Raw genomic sequence first — 20039 nt, 5'->3', positions numbered from 1 at the left:
TCTGTTTTTGCTTCTTACAGTCAAAGTCCGTCATTGGTTCTGTCCTCCATAAGCCCCTCCTGCTTATGCTCCTTTTATAAACAGAAAGCCCAGCCCTGTGACTCACACCATGCGAAAAACAAATCCTGTAACAGCTTCAGAGGACAATTGCTTCAAGGTACTAATTCTCATTGAGGAGTAGATCTTTTTCTGAACATAGGAGAAATTCACCTAGTCTTGAAGGGGCATGTAATTCAGTTGCGCATTTTTGGATGAGTTGATCTATGGAAATGCAGTCCTCCTTCAAAAGGGCCACATTTTGAGGGGTCCTTAATGCTCTCTGAGCTTGCTTGTTTTCAGAGAGCAGTAAGGACTCCTCATTCCAAATCTGAGCCACAAATATTCTCTTTTGTTGGTGGCCAATGCAATCCCACAGTGTTTTATGTTAGGGAAAGCTGCATAAAAGGATTGATATTTATAAAACGGAGGCACCATTCTCTTTTGAAAGCCTTAAACAAGTATTGTACATTGATGAGTTTGGAAACAAAAAATGTGCATGTTCAGAGAAATGCCCTGGTGTAGAGTTTCCTGTTTGAGCAGGGGGTTGGACTAGAAGACCTCCAAGGTCCCTTTCAGCCCTAGGATTCTGTGTTCTATTAAGCCACACACTTAATCCAGCACACTCCTTCCGACCTTCCATGGCTTTCTTCAGTTCCTCTTAACCTTGTTTCAAGGATGGATGTCCAAGAGTCCTCTAACCATCCATCGATGCAGAATGTGGGTTCCCAGCCAGGGGTCCCCCAAGCTAAGAACCCCCATTAACCATTTGGGGACCAAAATTCCCCGCAGGTTTGTTCCGTCCCATTCAGCGCCGTTGGCCCTGCTGTGTTTTCTGCCTCACCTTGACACTCTGGATGTCTCTCTCTCTCTGCAGACTCCAGCAAATGTCCACCTGAGACCCACTGATTCCCTGAGAAATCAAGACTCAGAGTTCTTAGTTGGACTGCGGCCCAGCTGCGAAAGATGCTTTCTTTAATGGCAGCAGCGCCCGAGAGCTGCTGGGAGCATTCAGGGTTTCTTTGAAAACCACGTTGGTGCTCTCTTTTTCTCTCCACGCTGGTGGTCGGGAGAGGAACAGCTCACCTGAATTCAAATGCAGAGGATTTTTTTTTCACACCCCAGCTCCAGGGGTAGCGATTCTGATTCCTAGAATAAAATTTGCCAGTAAGATTGAGAAAGAGAGAGTCCCGGGGCCCTGCGTCTTAGAAATGGTGGGTTAGAACCAAAGCAATGCCAGAATTGTATTTACATGCTGCTCATAAAAATGTGTTTCAACGATCCTCCCATTCCATGCGATGATTGTGTTGGTTCTCTTGTTTAGCGGATTTCTGCCTAATAAGACTCAAGGTATCTCACAGTAAAATGCAGAATAAAATATAAAATATCAGAAGGCCAAGGTTGGGAAAAATAAAACCCCCAGAAGGTCAGACACGATGAGTCAAGTTCTTAAAGCAGCTGCAACCTTTTGCAGTGGGAAAGTTGCAGAAATCTTAAAAAGTCGGGCTGCTTTCATGGATAGCTGATAGGTGATCACAGGAGATCTGAAGTCTTCCTGATTCAATTTTGGAGGATGCACAATTTATTCCTTAAAGCCTTGTTGGCTGGATTTACCCAACACTTTAAGCCATAATGGAGTTTGCTAGGATTTGGTGGCACCTGCCCTGTGGACTTGTGCTGTGGGTCAGCTTCCCTTCCCCCCCCCCCCCGACTTGAGACCTGCCCTTGTTGGCCTTCTAAAACCTACAGTATAATAAAACCAAGAGGTTATAGAATGGGCAAGGATGCTGCGGGGATGATAATGGGGCTCTGTTGTAGGAGATGACCAGGCTGAGCCTGAGGGAGGGGTCAAAGACGTAATGAGTTTGGAGTCATTACTTTCCCACAAGAGACCTAAGTCCAGTCCCGGGGAATTCTGTGGATTCTGTGCCAGTTTGCCTTGGCCGTCAGTAGATCAGATTCTCATGCATAGGTAAAATAACAAAAAACTCGTAGTATTTTTGAACTATATTCCAGCTTTGGGTTTGTTGCACCTGATATATATATTTAGATTGTTATAGGGCTGGATCAGTCTTTTCATTCACTCATCTTATCCTTAAAAAACTCCAGATGATCACAGTTCTCTAGTAAAGGGAGGAGCTGAGTTCAGAAGTTCAGAAGCCTCCAGAAGTTGTGGGTTCTCCATCACTGAAGGTTTTCCCAAAAAAGACTGGACAGCCATTTGTCTGAAATGGCACAGGGTCTCCTGCTCGAGCAGGGAGTTGGACTAGAAGATCTCCAAGGTCCCTTCCAACTCTATTATTCTATGTTCTATATTCCTGGCTGTTTGGTTTGTATTGTCGAGGGTCTGGTATAGTCCTGTTTGGGATCCCAGCTCCCCCATTTATGGTAGAACATGACCCGAGATGTTCTTGGGTCCCTCCAGAGTCTCTGCTCTCCAAACCACCACCCCATCCATTCACAGCAGTGAAGGGGGATGGTTCAGATTAGAATAAGAGGGGGTTATTCTGGGCCCTGCCTAATGAGATTAGCACCGTGAGGACAGGGCTTGAAAGGGGTGAAGGGCACAGCCTCCAGGTTCCGGCTACCGTCGCAGGATCCTGTTGTATCAGGGGAGAGCTCCAGCCTGGAAAAAGTAGCCCCAACCCCATGGGAGAATCTGGTGCAGAGAGCAGGACAGGTGCTTGGAAAGGTAGCATGGATTGGGAAGGGCAGTGGCTGATGGGCTCAGTGGTTAGAATGCAGTATTGCAGGCTAATTCTGCCCACTGCCAGCAGTTCGATTCTCACTGGCTCAAGACTGACTCAGCCTTCCACCCTTCCGAGGTCGATATAATGAGGACCCGGATTGTTGGGGGGAAACATACTGACTCTGTAAACCGCTTAAAGAGGACTGTGAAGCGGTCTATAATTCTAAGCGCTCTTGCTCTTGCTAAAAGCTCATGGAAAACAGGGCAGATTGCTGGAGCTGGTCCAGTATGATGGAGATGGACATCATGCGGGAAAGAGTCCATCCCTGTGACCAGAGTGTTGTGGAAGATCACTGTTTCTAAGGAGGCAGTGAGACAATGCAAGCATGTAAAAAATGACCAGGCATATATTCACCAGGTCCCACAAGAGGAGAGGGTCCTAGATGACCTGGATGACTGAGAATCTCCATAGACATTTAGCTATGTATTTTGGGATGAACACCCTTCAAATGATATGAACGGATTTCCAGAAAAAATGCAGAATACAGGAACCATTTGCCCTTCAGTTTGAGAGGCAGACAACGTAGCCCCATCCCCAACAGCCTGCACCTGTCTTCAACAGTGAAGGGACCCAGGGCAGAAAACATTCTGCAGAAAGCACAGCTCCATCACACAGTCGTTTCAGCAGTTTCAAGAAGGCTCCACACCCATTTGCACTAGTCAGGTGACCCTGAGGACACAGACAAGCCCTCAAGAATCTCTTTAAAAAGGCAAATGACCAGCTGTCTGCAAGGAATCTAAATCCTTCCATTCCCCACCATCCAGTCAGAGCTGGAGAAGCTTCTTGGATGAGGATTGAAAGGTCTTCAAAGAAAAACTCAAGAAAGTCCAGTTGCCTCTTGAAAAAGCACTTTGGGGTCTGAGGAACGGTTGCGAAATGCCATTTTGTGTGCCTCCTCTGGGCATCCTGTCCAAGGAAGGTCGTCCCGGCATCCAAGAGAAGGAGAGATGTGCAAGGAGAATGATGAGGGTGTGGGTACCCAAGATACTGTAGATGTGGGAGAGGGATGAGGTCCTTCATTGTGCGGGGAGGGGAGTGCACAGCTGTGAAGATGAGCAAAGAGGAGAATTTGAAAAGTGCTGTGTCCACGCAGTCTGGCCAGGTTGTCTTGCCAGATGTGTTTTGCACTATGGTTTTCATCCTCCCTGGCCATTAGCCATGCTGACTGCACCGATTAGAGTCTTCATAATATCAGAGCATCACAAGGCTCAGTGCCTCTGAATTATGCCGAGCTGGACAAAAAAAACCTGCTTCTGACATCTGTTTCTTGGTTTGAATGCAACGAAGGATGTGAAATTTGAGTTAACATCTTGAGAATCTGCTTTCACTCATGGAGCTGAAGGCCCTCAACGTTTTCTCACTGCCACAACCAGGGAGGGGGTGATGCGAAATCATTTCAGAAGGCTCCAGGAATTTGAGTGTGGACCTGCACTCAGGTTTTCATGACCTGGTCCGAGGCTCTAAAACTGTCTTCCCCATTATGCTGTGCACATGTGACTTCATTCCCCCCCCCCCCAGTCCCAGGTAGGACAAGGAGGTTCAGCCCAGATAGCCATAAGGAAACCAAGCCAAGCATCACATCAGCCGTCATATCGCTCATTTCTGTTGTGTACTAGAGAGGTAGAAAGAATATCTGGGTTCCACTTTTGATGGTAGAAGCCAAGTTCAACCATCTTTGGTGCAGTGCTGCTCAACCGTGGCAGCTTGAAGATGTTTGGGGAATTCTGGGAGCTGAGGTCCACCCAACTTGACATCTAAAATCACCCAATTTTTTTTTATGCCCCTGCTTCTAGGTCCAAACCAGCTGCCAACTACCCATGTCAAAGACCTCCTGGGTGGCTCTGCTCAGCCTCTCGTTGAGAAAAGCACACAGTGAAACGAGGGGAATTAGATGGGCCTTGTTCAGATGGTCCATGGATGTCCTTGAGAGTTGGGTTGGTGATGGCATCCAAGTTAGTTATCATTTCTGGAAGATCTTCCAATGATGTGGAGCCCCAGATTCCTTGTCACTTGAAAACACTTAAGAGTCCTGATTTCCAGACCTGTCCGTGGTTCTGAAAATGGTAAAAAGTAGTAGAAGAGAATCTCCGTAGCTCTGGGTTGAACTCTGGGTGCTCTCTGAGCTGGGTTGTTTCCTTGCAGACGTTTCATGACCCAACCAGGGAACATCATCAATGCCAGAAGGCCGGCGGGGGGGGGGGGGAGATTGGTCTCTATTGATACACAGTGGCTTGCCTTGTCAGTGTTGATGGGAGTGTGGTTTTCTCCTTGCTGACTCCTTGATGAGGCTGTTGTCTAGTGCTCCATTGTTGGTCTGATGGCAATGCCGATTTAACACCCAGCTCTACTCCGGAGATGGGCATTAAAGCCTACATGACTTAGAACCCACCCAACCGTTTTGCCTGGAGCCACCGCATCCTGCAGGGTGGGGACCCAGAGCGGTTTTCCCGGGGCTCCTTCTGGACCCCCAGGCCAAGGACCCTGGACCCATTCCTCCCCCCCCCCCCGTGTAAGACCAGTCAGGAAGGACACCAGAAAGCCCAAACTCTGCCAGCAGACATCGGAGCCCCCCCACCATAGCCAGAAGAGGACCCGGAGCCCCGAAGGCGTCCCAGCCGGGAGCCAGGGAGCCCGGGCGCATCCGGGCCGTCCCCTTCCCACCTGCCACGCGCAGGGCACGTGTGGACGGCCCAGCAGGAAGCGGAATCCCAGCCGGGGCGGGCGGGAAAGGTGGGAGCGCGGGCGGCGGCGGCGGCGGCGCGGGCGAGCGAGCGGAGCCCCGGGGAGGAGGAGGAGGAGGAGAGGGGGGGCTCGGGGCGGGCGGGCGGGCGGGAGGGAGGGAGGCGCGCGACGCAGGGCGGGCGGGCGGGCGGCGGCGGCGGCGGATGCCTGGAAATCCCCCTTGATGGTTGNCACGATGAAGTACCAGAAGTACCTGACGGTGCTGCAGATGGCCATCGGGGTGACCGCCTCCAACCGGGGCAGCCTCCTGCCCTTAAAGAGGAGGCTCTGGTGAGTCGGAGGAGCCCCGGACGCCCCCGCCCAGGCGGCTGCGGGGGTTGCGGCGGGGCCCCGGGGGGCGGGGGGGGGCCGAGGGCCCGCCTGCTGACCTCCGCCCTTCCCGGCGGCGTCGCCTTGCCTGGCCTGCCCCTCTCCCCCCCCCCGCCCTCCCCCGCCAACCCCGGCTGGAGCGCCGCGATGCACGCGCCGAGCTGGCTGCTCGCAGTCCCGGAGGAGCCCCCGGGGAGCCTGCGGGAGGGGCGGGGGTTGGGGGGCTCGGAGAGGGACCCCCCGTGCCCGGATCGCTCGGTGCCTGCGACCGCCGCCTTGCCCTCCCCCGGCTCCCTCCCCGCAGCCGGCGCTCGGGCGCCAGAGATGCCGGCGCGGAGCATCCTCGCCACGGCCGCCACGGGACCCCCCCCTCCCTCCCTCCCACGGGCCCGGGGCTTGCTCTGGACCGGAGGGACCTCGCCGACCCTCCGCCCGTCTCCCCCGAGGCGGCGCGGCTTGCATCGGAGCTACCGCCGCGGGGGCTTCGGGAGGCTGCGGAGCTCGGTGCCCAGGAAGGCCCAGGCGGCCCTTCCCTGCCGAAGCCTGGCCGGAGCCTCCTCCGGTTGCCAGCTGCTGGGGAGGCCGCTCGGCTCCTCTCCGGGCAGGAGAGCCCCGGCTTCGGTGCGCATGGCGGGGGTCCTGGCGTGGCGTGGATGGCAAAGGCCCCCCGGAAGGGTGGCCGTCGCTAGCTTCGTCCTCAGAGGTTGGGTTAAAGTCCAGGGCAAACTCCAAGGCTTTGCCAGTTAGTATCAGTTGAAGGAGCAGAGGATGATGGGAGCAGTGGTCCCAGCGGTCCAGGCCAGGGGCCCTCCTGCCCGCTCCCTCCTTTGCACGCTTGAGGGGACTTTGTAGCAGGCCAAGGCCAGCTCTTCTCTCTCTGGAGAAAGATTTCCCACCCATTGTTTAGACGGGATCAGGAGCCTTGCCGGAGGGTCTGCAGCTGAGGTCGCCCCCCACCCCCACCCCTCGAGCAGTGCAGGGTGGGTGTGGTGGTGCCCAGGATGACTGAGAAAGAGTTAAAAAAAAACCCCAGAGAAATGCTTATAATCCAGTCAGTAGCACCTTCTTCTTTCTTTCTTTCCCCTTCTTCAGAGGCCTAGTAGTGTCACATCACCTCTCCCTTGTTCTTCCTACAGAGGATGAGCAAAAGAGAAATACCTGGAGCCCCTCTTGTTTTATTTAATTAATTTATATCCTGCCTTTGTTATATTTATTAACTCAAAGTCCGGGAACATATCTAGTACTCCCTTTTCCTTCTATGTGGTCCAATAAGGCTCTGGACATGTAAACTACCTTCTTCTCCTCCTTCTTCTCCTCTTCTTCCAGGCAATGCCCCCCCCACTCCCCCAGGCCTGGCTTTATTTTTTTTTAACCTTCTAGCAACCCAGTTAAATGATTTGAGAAGGATTGGAACCAATGGGCTGTGCAGGTAAGGAATCTTTCATCAGATCCCCCTTAAGATGTCCAGCCTTGGTAGCTTTAAGACTTGTGGACTTCAACTCCCAGAATTCCCCAGCCAGCATGGGAAATTCTGGGAGTTGAAGTCCACAGGTCTTAAAGTTGGACACCCCTGGGGTAGCCTTTTGTCAACAGAAGAATTGGGATGGTTCTTCCCATAAAAAGTGATTGGCAGGGAATGTTACAATATTGTAATTGTTGCTTGAAATGTGCAGGAAAATTGAGATGATACTTGATTTTGCCCCAGTCAATGTCTTCCCATCTCTTGTGCTTACGAAAAGGTTTGAAAGTTAAGGGGCGGGAGGGGAAAAAGAGCATTTTGAATTTGAATTTTATTTATTTTTTTTTTATTTTTTTTATTTTTTTTATTATATTTATACCCCGCCCTTCTCCCGGAGGACTCAGGGCGGGGTATAAATTAAATAGTTTCAGATTTGGTGACTTTTTCAAAGTTTGTCATCTTTGGAGGAACTTTTGAGTCAGGCTGTAGCGTTGTGCTGTGATTTCCTGGACGGTGAGAATTTAGGAAAGAAACAATAGAGAATCAGCTCTCTCAGTTTTTGCATTGATGTGGTTTGTTGGAATTGATCTGTTGTTGTTATGAAGGGCCGGATGTGTTTAAATTATATCCTATTTGCTACCTATGTTTAAAAAGTCCATCCACGGAAGGCATGCAAGATGGCCTTACATCTGCAGTGAGAAAGAGAATCTGAAAGTTATATTCCCTAAATTCAACTGAACATCTTTCTGAACAAAACTCATTATTATTGCTGTTTGGTCCAGTTTTGGTGGGTTTATTTCACACCCATGTTTCTTTAGGCAGGATATATATATACATATATATATATATATATCCAAATTTCTTTTTTTCTGACAAAGAGTAAAGAATTAAATTGGGAGACTAAGATGGACCATTTCTGGCTTTTTTCCCTTCATCAGTTAGCCATACCCTTTATGGGATTCGAACCTGGAAAGTTATACATACTAGGCAGAAATGGTCCATCTTAGTCTCCCAATTTAATTCTTTACTCTTTGTCAGAAAAAAAGAAAAAAGAAATTTGGATATAAAAATATTTCGCAGTTGCGACTTGAGCCTGCTCTATGCCCCTAGTTGGGGGCGGCAAGGCAAGAGATACTGTAAAAAGAGTAAAACTGCAGTATGGCAGTTGAAAATGTCAAGGTGTTCACAATCAGACCGATCTGTCTGAACTCCCTATATATATATATATATATGTACAATATGAGGTTGCATGTTTGATCATTTTTTCTCACTAGTCTTGCCTTTGTGGTTTTTCATGTCATTTTTCTCTGTAATACTCTTTCTTTTAAATATCAATTATCCTCAAAACCAGTAGAACAGATACTGCCCAGGGCAGGGGTAGGCAACCTTGGCTCTTTTATGACTCGTGGACTTCAACTCCCAGAATTCCTGAGCCAGTTGAAGTCAACGAGTTGAAGTCCACGAGTCATAAAAGAGCCAAGGTTGCCTACCCCTGGCCCAGGGGATAAGAGGCTTCATGGTGTCTTATGTTTATTAGAACTAATTTAAGTGGCATTTTTGTGGAACAGCAAGAACTGATCAACGTAAAATCTCCAGGGCTTAGCTAAAAAAATAGACAGTGCAAGCTTTATTTATCGGCAAAATGCCCTTCGGAACACACTGATAAAATGTTCTCACCACCACCACCCCCCATCTTACATTATGAAAAGAGGTGGTGAGCTTTTAAAATTAAAATTGTAGTTTCTGATGGAAGATTTAGTTTATGAAGGTTGTTTTGAGTTTTATGAGCAACATGATATTACTGGGATAGGAAAATGCAGGAGGCGGCCAGTCCTTTGATTTACTAGGTATTCCCCAGTTCCTTAAAATGCTAGCACTAATAAAATAAGTCACACAGTAAAATTAAAAATAAAGATTTAAAATACTTAGGCTTTGTTGGGGCAGATAATCCTTTTGAATCCAGTTAAATGAAGGTAACAGCTATGGTTTGGCTCCCCGGTGGAACATCTGCCTGTCTATTTTCCTCCAATCCAAGCAGACATTGAAAGTTTTATTAATCAAGGGATGGTGGGGGTTTTTTTATCTTGAGGATCACTCTCAGGTGACATGGGACAATCTCATTTTTCATTTGGGCTACCAGCATTAAAACTGTGGGCAAAAGGAAAGGTATTTAAGAAGAAAATGGAGGGGTGGGCCTTCAAATTGAGTCTCAGGCACAGTTTTTTTTAAATTTATTTAGAAAATTTATATCGCTGTTGCCTATTCACACATGGCGAATATCCTATTTTCATATCTTGGAAAGGTTCTTCCACTTGGCATGTTAAAGGACCCCAAAAGACAAAGATCTATCTCAGTGAGTGCTTATAGCCTGTAACAGTACTAGCTATCATCATCTAATTTAGATACAGCCCACCTCACTGTCCGAGTGATCAGGGCAGTGTGCCAGACCCCTTCATTTTTCCGGGCCTTGTCACAGAATCTTAGAAGTCCAAACTCCCAGCAAAAGCAATTGTGGTGGATGATTTTCTGTCCTTCGTTAAATCTCCCCCTCCCCATGCACTGACAATGGGGAAAAAAGCCCTGCACTAGAGGCCAGGTGGGCTGTTGCTACCCCAAACGCATCTGCTCCATCTCCTGCCCAGCAGCCTTTCAGATGCTGAAAAATGACGGTCCTGTCTCCTCTTCACCTTGTCTTCTCCAACCTTTCCCTGCTGGGGTTTGGCTTCCAGACCCATCTCTACCGCTGCTTTTTTGGCTTTAGTAAGAGGTTGTATCTTATCCCAGGTTCCTGCACACCTTGGCCCATAAGCGGGACTTCAAGAGTGCAAAGCAGAAGCTAGACCACATTTCCTATCGCACTGATACAAACCTTAGAAAACTTGTTCTCCAGCTTGGCATCCTCCAGCTGTGGTTGAATGGCAACTCCAGTTCACCTGGCTTTGCTCGGAGACCACACTGCCCACCAACAATGGGTAGTTTTGTCCAAATGGGTCTAATTCAAGAGTTGAAGTTCACACATCTTCAACTTGCCAAGGCTGAGAAATGCTGGTCTAATTGTTCTTCTGCCACCTTTCCCCAAACTGGTCCGTATGTCCCTGAAAGCGTGTCATCTCTGAGTGAAATGTGATATGCTTGGCACACACGTTCCATTAATTGCACCTCCATTATGGAACATTCAGCTTGAGATTTCAATAAATGCCATCTGCGATACGCAGTTTAAGCTTCTCCCAGCTCGGTCATTTTATTTACCAAGCAATTAGTCTTTTAATTTGGGCTTCCCTCTTCAGTTCGACCTTGAATGGTTGGAGACCGAGCGATAGTATTAATTCTTGGCACAGGGAACGAACTTGTTAATGATACTCTTCTTCTGAGTTTTTCTCCCCCCCCCCCTTTGCAGTAAGAAAGGACCTAAGATGATTAAAGGCTGGAGGCTAAAACATATGAAGAATGTTGCAGGAATTGTGTATGGCTAGTCTAGAGAAAAGGACTAGGGGGGACATGATAGAAGTCTTCCAGTTTTTGAGGGGCTGTCACAAAGAAGAGGGGGTCAACTTATTTTCCAAAGCACCAGAAAGCAGGACAAGAAACAATGGATGGAAACTAATCAAGGAAAGAAGCAACCTGGAATTAAGCAGAAACTTCCAAACATTGAGAACAATTAACCAGTGGAGCAGTTTCCCTCCAGAAGTTGTGAGTGCTCCAACACTGGAAGTTTTTAAGAAGAGATTGGACAGCCTCTGAAATAGTATCGGGTCTCCTGCTTGAACAGTGGGTTAGACTGGAAGACCTCCAAGATCCCTTCCACCTCTATTCTGATTGATTGATTGATTGACCATTAAGAAAAGGTGGGAAGATGCTATTTTTCATCCAAATATTTTTCTTTCTTAAATGGGACATTCAGTTTTCCTAGCCATTTTCCCAATATTATTCCCCAGTACTCAGGCTGTAGCAATCCACTGCATGTCTTTCAGAAGTTTCCTGCTCTGTTACATTGTTTTTCCAAAGATTTTAAGGATTTGTGCGAATCTCTGATGACTCTTCTCTTTTGCTCCAAGCTGTAGAAGTGACACCTCTACAAACTGTACAGTGGAAATAGAGGGGATTAAATAGAGAGGATTATAGAAGCAAAACGCTAAAATTAGACTATTGGACAGGCAAAGTGATCCAATAAGAATTCTCCTGGCCTCAGGGAGCCCGTCTTGCCAGGGAAAGATTATGTCCTGGTTGACCGCGGAGGCTAGCTAGAGTGGAGGAATCCCTCCAGGCAGCTGTGTGATTAGCCAGAAAATCATAGAAACATACAGGACAGCTGTAAGGGATCTGAGAAATTATCTAATTGCCCCCCTCCCGCTCAAAGAAGGATTCACTAGAGCAGTATTTCTCATTCTTGGACACTTGAAGATGGGTGAACTCCAACCCCCAGAATTCCTCAGCCAGCATGCTTGAAGAAGTGTGGACTTCAACTGGCTGGGGAATTCTGGGAGTTGAAGTCCACCCAGCTTCATATGGTGAAGGTTGAAAGAAGCACTGTACTGGAGTCATTTAGACAGATGACCACCCAGTCCATCATCCTGGCTACTGTCTCTTTCTTAATCTCCACCATCCTGAAGAAAAGTCCTGCTTCTATATACCTAGAACATCAGCATCTACCAGATCTGCAATGGGAATGCATTGAGAATGTTGTCCCTTTTGTTTGTGACATGAGCACCATCGTGTTCTCATGATAATTAAAAGCAATTATGGAACCTTCTCCGGTGAGTGGCTGGAGAACCCATCATCTTTTTCTTGAGGGAATCAGAGTGAAGGACCCCAATCATGGTTGAGCCTTCTTGACCTGATCCTCTTGGCTCCATCAGTGGAAAAAAATCTGGCATTTGATGTGTTGTGAGTTGAGGATGGCTGAGGGATAAAGCTGAGTGAAGAAGAAGAAGAAAAAGAAAAGGTTAAACAGATGTGGAGGTCAGATCTGAATAACAACAGCAGTAGGCTGGGGTAATGTGAGAGGCGTAATTATCCTTGTTGGCTCCGCACCTAAAAATTTTTTTTACTTCTGACTGTGAGCATCTGCCTGCAGAGCTGAAACAGAAGTGGAGGCTGGATGTCGTCTCCTTGGTCTTATGGCAGAAGGATTGGGAGAAGTGGTAGATTACCACAGCCTATGTCCTTGCTGTAACACTTCCTGGCATTTTGTCGTTGACGTTCTTTAAACACAACTCTCCATTCTCTGGTGACGTTGGGTGTCCCAGTGTCCCACATCTCAGTGGGAGATGCAGAAAAGACAGTCAGTGCAGAAGGGGCTGGAATCCAGCCATGGAACCAAATTGTAGACAGGAATAGCACAAAACGAGGTTTTCAAGGTCAGCTGGCTTGCAAAGTTCATCATTTATGTTTCTCTCCACAAAGCTCTAGATTCCATTTTTTGTGAGCTTGTTCTCACTTCTGATTGTTCTGTTCAGAACATCTCAGAAAGCAACGCAGTTCTACGAAGACACATTGCCTGCACAAGTAATCTGTAGTTTTCCTAACAAAGACCAAAACCCAACTTCCCTAATGTTTATTGTATTATTTCCCTACTAAAGAAACATTTTTTCCAAGTTCCTCCTATTCCTTAGCAGCCCTTCTGGCTTCATTAAGGTTGCCTCTTCAAATTTCAGACCTTTTCAAGAAGTTCTCTTCTTAAACCTCACAGAGAGGATGAACTTTGTTTGATTATTTTCCACTTTGTGTCCAGTTACAATTTGTAGGGTTGTACAATTGTTTTTTTGTACAAAAATACCCTCACCATAGGAGGCTACTACAAGCTCTAATAGGCCGTCCCAATGAGAACATGTGTGCTAGGTTGCCATTGTGTGACTATCATGCTTTTATCATTTGACACAGCCCTGTCATGACATCCAATGCAAATATATGTCAGGTTCGTTGTAGAATGACAACACGATGTATGTGTGTCGTCCCCCCACAGACACCGATGACAAGATTTACCTTTTTTTAGACCTGCAGAGAAATGGAGAAAAAGCAAGATAAGAAACTGGGCCTTGGTTTCTCTTGTTGAGAAAAAGGATCAATTCTGATCAATGAGATGATGTGGTTCACATGTTTGGCACTGCATTTTCTGCTCTTCTAATTGTCAAACCCAATTGTCAAACAGGACTGATGATGTTACCTAGTTTGGTGATGAAATGTCTGCAAGAAAGCCACCCAGCTCAGAGAGCATCAAGGTCCCCACAATTGTCAAACAGCCTGCTGATATCTGAATTCAAAGTGTTATTTCAACTAATATGTTTTAGAATTTAGCTATATGAGACTTCCACATTCTGAATTCTGCATTGTGCCAGAAAGAGAACCATTTGGGGAGGGGATATCTGGGGTGGAAGAAACCACAGTTCTGAAGCCTCCTGAGATGATGCCAAAATTGCTGCTTCCTTGCCCTTGACTTCTTTGAAATTCCCACTTTATGTCACTTGAATGAAGTAAGAGTGACATGTGGGGAAAATGTGTTATAGGTCCCTTAGTCTGGGGTACATTGGCAGAACCCAAGATTACTTGGCCAGTCTATCCACCTTCTGTTCTCCTAGTCATTGATGCTCCAAGGTAGGATGACGTGGTAGAACATTCCACCATTGGTGAAAGGAGGACCACCTGCAGGAAAGAGGAATATGTAGTTTCTGTTGATCCTGGGACAGCCTCCTAGGGTCTATAGCAGCTGGGGAATTCTGGGAGTTGAAGTCCATCCATCTTCAAGTTGCTAACATTGAGAAACACTGGTCTACAGGATTACACCTTGACATCTGGGATGTATAAAGTTTCCTGCCTTGAACAGAGGGTTAAACTAGAAGGTCCCTTCCAGCCCTGTGATTCTATGAAATATCCCCAATGTAGTGTGAATCCAACAGACCTGTTCCTTTTTCCATCTAATTTTAAAAGCAAGATTTTATAAGAAATATTTGTTTTTATCCTTTCCTTACTGAAACAGCCCTCGGGTGTTATTGGAAACGTTGCTCTAAACAGTCAATATTGCCTCTTTTAAAAAAAAAAAAAAAATTGGTCGGTTTTGTTGCTTTGAGTTTTGGAGAAGGGAGGGACATCTGATTTGTGTAATTAATGTGTGTTCACTTCATTGTCTTGTTGTTAGGTTAACTGCTTTGTCAATAGTTGGTTTGGAAAAAAGCTCTTAAATATATTGAGTGTTGCATTTAAATCAAGAGGGGAGCAGCTTTGTGTTCTGTGCAGGTGGCTGGCCAGAAGTTGTGAGCAGGACTTTGTGCTGGTGGGATCATTATCACCACTGGACAGTCATTTATCTGAGTTGCAATAAGATCTCCTGGCTTGGGCAGGGGGTTGGACTAGAAGACCTCAAAGGTCCCTTCCAGTCCTATGATTCTATGATTCTATGAGTTGCTTGATGTCCCCAAACAAACCTGGAATCCTCTGCTAAAAAATGCTCCACCATCTCCTAGCTTAGTTGGCTTTCCAAGAGGAAGTAGACCATTGGTCAAGAAGGCCATTGGTCAAGATGGCTATTGACTGCCTCCAGTTGAAAGGGCAAGTGACAGTTTGAGATAGTCATACATCATGCCTTGTCTGTAGGCTTTCCAAAGCCATATTGGGATGACACACTGTGACTATCAGCAGCCTTGTGGCTGATCCAGTAGGATTCTCCTTTGGTTTTATGATCCAGAGCTATCCCAAGACAACTCAAGATGACTTTGCTCTATAGCAGAGACAAATGTATCGTGCCTTTCACTGCAATGACCTGGCTTGACCTCTGTTGGCTCTGAAAGGCCCAACATTGCTTGCAAATAACTGTCCATCATTTTTAGTTCTCGGAGTGCATTGAGGGCCAGAAGGTGCAAAAGTAATAGCATCCTCCTTCTCTCTTGGTGCTTTGGGAGGTAGAACTATAAAATCATATCTGCTGAACTGGGTTCTCCATCACCCGGGTGGCTTTTAAGAAGATAACCTTTGGATAGCAGAGCACACAACTTTCTATCCACCATCCTGGGAATGTAACAAGAAGTGACGGGCGATGAAGGCATACACTATGGCCTTCAGGTTTTCCCCAGACGTTTGTGTCAACCTAGACTAGAAACCAGGCATCTTGATTTCTAGGAAAGAATTGGGTTTCCCTCTTTTAATTGAATGCTTAACGTTCAAGTGAAGCTTCAGCTATGTCCTCCCCTCCATCCTCCTATAATTTGTGTGGCCTTTTTTTATTTCCCTTGTTCCTTGCCAGAAGGTTGGCATAAATAAAACGAGACTCTTTATGAAGGGAAGAGATGTACATAAAGCATATCAATCACCCTATTAACTTTCCTCTAGGGTGGCATTAGAATTCTTTGGCCGTTGGGACCCAGCATCAATTTCTTTCAGTGAGGTTGTAAATCTGGGCTTTGTACCAGCAGTTTATGCTTATGGATGTGTAAAATGGGTCTGGTGGAACTTCACAAGCTTTGATGGTGTCAGACACAAAAGATCAGATCTACAGTTGAAGGTTCAATTAAACTGATTTATTGCTAAAAGCCATTGCACAGGAATCTTCTCAACTAATGGTTAGCAGCTGCTTGGAGTTATTTAACGGTCAATGGAATTCAAGAGGCTGGATTTAGTTTGCTTGTGGCTACATAGGGATTCTAGGCTGAACCCTCTTTTGACTCCATTCCCAGGTTCTGTCATTTCTCCTACACATGGGACCTTCACCGAGGATTGCATGTCCTACTTGCTCTATTCTATCTTGTCTCACCATGTTTTTATGAGCCACCCTGAATGCATTGTTGAAGCTTTTACTTACTTCTTTTAAATCATATATCTATACATGATTATATGATGACTATCCATGGGTGGGGAAGGGAGGGAAAAACCTCCTGCCTTTATGTAAGGAAAGAGATTTGCATCCAGCAGAGTTTTGTAATAGGCAAATGATAAGGAGAAAAATCTTTATTGCAGTCAATGATCAGTACGTAATAAAACTCAATAATGTAGAACAGATTACATGTATTATGGATGAGTGCAAATCATAAGCTTAACTGGAGGAATCAATCAGTGGACTATGTGTTTTGCATGCGGTATAAAAAAAGGTAGCTACCCAACAGGATTGCATGGTTCTCAAGGTAAAAAGGAAGGAAGGAAGGAAGGAAGGAGATGGAGGAGGGGAAGAAAGGTGGAGGAGAAGATGGAGGAGGAGGTGAAGGTAGACTTCTGGTTTTCTGTTACAATCCTTGCAAATATAAACTAACCTCTTCCATTTTTCTATGTCTAATTATTATTTTTCTTAAGCATCAAACCCATATATCATCATATCATTTTTCTTACACTTCACACAAAAAAAGCCAAAAAGGAGGCAGACTGCTTGTTTCTATATGTATTAGATTGGCAATATTTGTTGTTCTTGCCATATTTGTTGGCATTATTGAGTGAGTGATTTCATCCTGTCATGATTTGGGGGCCTGCTCTAAAATCCAGCAGAAGTGAATGCACAAGAGGGAGAGCAGGTCTAACCCAACAGGATAAAGGGGGGGGGGGATTAATTAATTAATTAATTAATTCATTTATTTCTGGGATTTAGACTCAATTTCTGCCCAGATGCAGTTCTGACAGGGCATGGAGGTTTCTGCTTTTTAGAAGGAAGGAAGGAAGGAAGGAAGGAAGGAAGGAAGGAAGGAAGGAAGGAAGGAAGGAAAGAAAGAAAGAAAGACACCCAGCCTAAAGCGCAGTTTCCCCCCCTCCTTCTCTCTTTCCAGGGTCACCCCCTCTTCCGAAAACCCCAGTGGTTCGAATTGTAGCATCAGCCAGGGGAAGCCTTCCTTAAGAAGGATAAAAGGCCGGATCCATCGGAGCAAAAGTCTGGATAGCCTTGATTTCTGCGAATTCAATGTAAGTATCTGGTTAGTTCTGTTTCTTTCTCCCCTCTGGGGATGGATTTGTGCAGAGCAACAGCTGGATCTCAGTCGGCCGAGGTGGGGAACCGCGCAGGCGCCTGGGGCAGCCCAGCTGAATGGGGGGGGGCAGCCTGGCGTTCCTGATGTGCCTGCACACCGGCAAGGCGACGTCCTCCAAATGAGGGGCGAAAGCTATTTCTGGATTATCCTTGCTGCTTGCAGGAAGAGAAAGTCGGGGCTAGGGAGAGAAAGAAGGGAAAAGAGATCACTGCGCCTGGAAAATTAGCCTGGCTTTCCTGACGGTCTACTTTTCTACTTGCAGCGGATGGCTAGGGATGATAGGTATGTCTTTGGGTGCAAACGTGTATTTAGACAACTCCAGACCCTTTTGATTGGAACGTGTTATTGTTGGTTGCCCAATCAGACAGATGTTTAAACTGGATTTGGCATTTTTGTCCAGCTGTTTAGTCCTTCCCATAGGACCTGAGATAGGCAGATGTTGTGGCTTGATGGTGTTATAGGTACCATTGCAGGATGTGAGCTGTTCCAAATCAAGCTGCCTTTTGCAATTGACTAATGGTGATTTTGTCAATGCCGATGGTGGTGTTCCAAATGTATTATTATTATTATTATTATTATTATTATTATTATTATTATTATTATTATTATTATTATTATTATTATTATTATTATTATTATTATTATTATTATTATTATATATTGCACAGTCTCATCTGATGTTTAGAATGGATTTGCCATTTTTATTCACCTCTTGAGTCCTTCCTGAGGCCCTGGGATAGGAAGACATTGTTGTTTGATGGGGATAAAGGGCCTCGTCGTAGGACGTAATCTCTTGCAAGTGAAGCTGCCTTTTGCAATTGACTGATGGTTTGTCAATGCTGATGATGTTCAAGTGATGCTCCGGATGTTTTGGGATTATCTTATTATTATTATCAATTTATTGGCTGCCTAGCTGCAGTGGACTCATAATAGTATTGTAAGCCATCTGGAGTTAACCTGTGGTAAGATGGATGGCCAATAAATTTAATAAATAAATAATAACTAGTGAAATAGAAATAATCTTCTTTTCTTACAGAGTCACTGCTGCTGACCGATAATCTGAAATCCTTAGGAAGGTACCATATTGTCAGGAGCTTTGCTTTATGAAACATATACAGTAATAACTGTATGAACAAATTCTATGTTGGCTTTTAAAAGAACTCCTGCCAAACTCATAAAATAATTCCTTCAGGATAGGCAAAACTTTTTTGTTTCATTTACTTTTTTTCAAGAAACACCTAAAATATATCATGCCTGAAAACCATTCCCATCTCCAAACATACGTTTTGCAAACTCACAATAATAATAATGCGCTACTTTGATGCGGTTGTGGGACTTTGTGTGCTCTGCTCTTCTGGTCTGTGACTCTGAAGAATATTTGATTGATTGTGTGCTCTGAGGAAATTAAGCACTGTGCCAGACTAGACAGATCGCATCACAGGAGGTGGACAAAGAGCATTTATCCCACACAAACAATATGGTGAGACGTAACTTCCAGAAGCCCATACTGGATTGGTTGTCACCTGAATCAACAAGGACCACATTAGGTGTTGGAGTGACTAGTGGACTATGGGACTCAAGACTGTTGACAGAGCATCCGGGCCCAGCAGCTGCAGGACGACAGGATGAAAAGTCACCTGCCCTTTGCAAATATACAAAGCCTGAATGATTTGCTATTAAGATCAAGTCCAGTGAAAAGAGGACAAAATCACCATCAGTCAATTGCAAAAGGCAGCTTGACTTGGAACAGCTTTTATCCTGCGACAGTATCTTTAACCCTATGAAGCAACATCTGCCTCTCTCAGGCCCTTAGGAAGGCCTTGGGAGGGGGACAAAACTGCCACATCCAGCCTGAACATCTGGCTGATTTTGCCACCGACCCTACTAATAACACATGCCGACTCCCAGCGACTCTGGTTGGTTTACAAATGGTTAGAAGCATTGAAAAACCAAGTAACCATACAACACCCCCCCCACACACACACACACAAAACCAAGGAACAGATAGATTTTCTCATTGCGCATTTATTTTTTGATCAAAGAAGGGCCTTAACTGAAATGTTTTGCATTTCAAGTTCATTTGGGAAGTGAGAAAAAGCTTGGATCCAAAGAAATTTATACCCTTTGGGAAATTGGCAAAAGGAAACGGTACCTGGGGGGTCCTTTCCCCCCCTTCCCACTTAAAGGTATATTTAAATAAAACAAAATTGGGAAAATGTGAACCAGAATGTGATCCTGATCTCAGAATTCAAAAGTGGCTTCTCAGGAAAAGCTCACTCAGTTTTCGGATGGTGTGTGGGGGAAGTTTTTATGCTCTGGCTCGGGTTTTTTTGAAAGAATGACGGTTACTGCTAAACGGGCCTGAACAGCAGCAATTTTGGGAGAGAATTTTTGCTTGCAAGTTTTGCTGTTGGGTTTCTGGTGAGCTGCACTGGGGCCTCGGCACGCCGGAGTGGTGGAAGTGGGCAGCCGAGCTCCTGGTTTCGAAAGGTTTCTTTAGGTCAGCAGGGCCCCTGTTTGGTGGTCCAAGCTGGTAGGACTGGGGCTGCCTCTGTCCAAGTGTTGTCTTCTGAGATGGTCTTTGAAAACTTCCTGGTCTGGTGGAGACCTCTGGGGTGGCCTTGGTTGGGGGAGTGGTGGCTGGTGGAGTTTGGGGGAACAGAGGGGGTCACTTCGGCTGAGACTTTGGCTGCTTATGTAGAGGTTGGATATCGAATCACGTCACTCGCTCAGATTGTTTAAATTAAATGCCACTCCTGGAATCTGTGGACACCTCCGGCTGGCCTTCTCAGCAGCAGCACAAGTGTT

The 20039-nt window shown here is 46.1% G+C and overlaps 1 protein-coding gene across 1 annotated transcript in view; it reads left to right on the top strand.

Moving 5' to 3' along the window:
• Positions 1-20039, top strand: part of TJP1 (tight junction protein 1) — a 149121-nt gene that overhangs the window by 7902 nt on the left and 121180 nt on the right. The window contains exon 3 of the mRNA XM_029285291.1: positions 17034-17166. Coding sequence (XP_029141124.1) covers positions 17034-17166 — 133 coding nt within the window. The remainder of the gene's footprint in view (positions 1-17033; positions 17167-20039) is intronic.

This window comes from Protobothrops mucrosquamatus, unplaced genomic scaffold (assembly GCF_001527695.2).
Source record: "Protobothrops mucrosquamatus isolate PMUCROS unplaced genomic scaffold, P.Mucros_1.0 scaffold1472, whole genome shotgun sequence".
In the NCBI taxonomy this organism is placed as follows: Eukaryota; Metazoa; Chordata; class Lepidosauria; order Squamata; family Viperidae; genus Protobothrops; species Protobothrops mucrosquamatus.
Note: the sequence above shows the minus strand (reverse complement) of the source record. Positions and strands in the feature narration are given on the sequence as shown.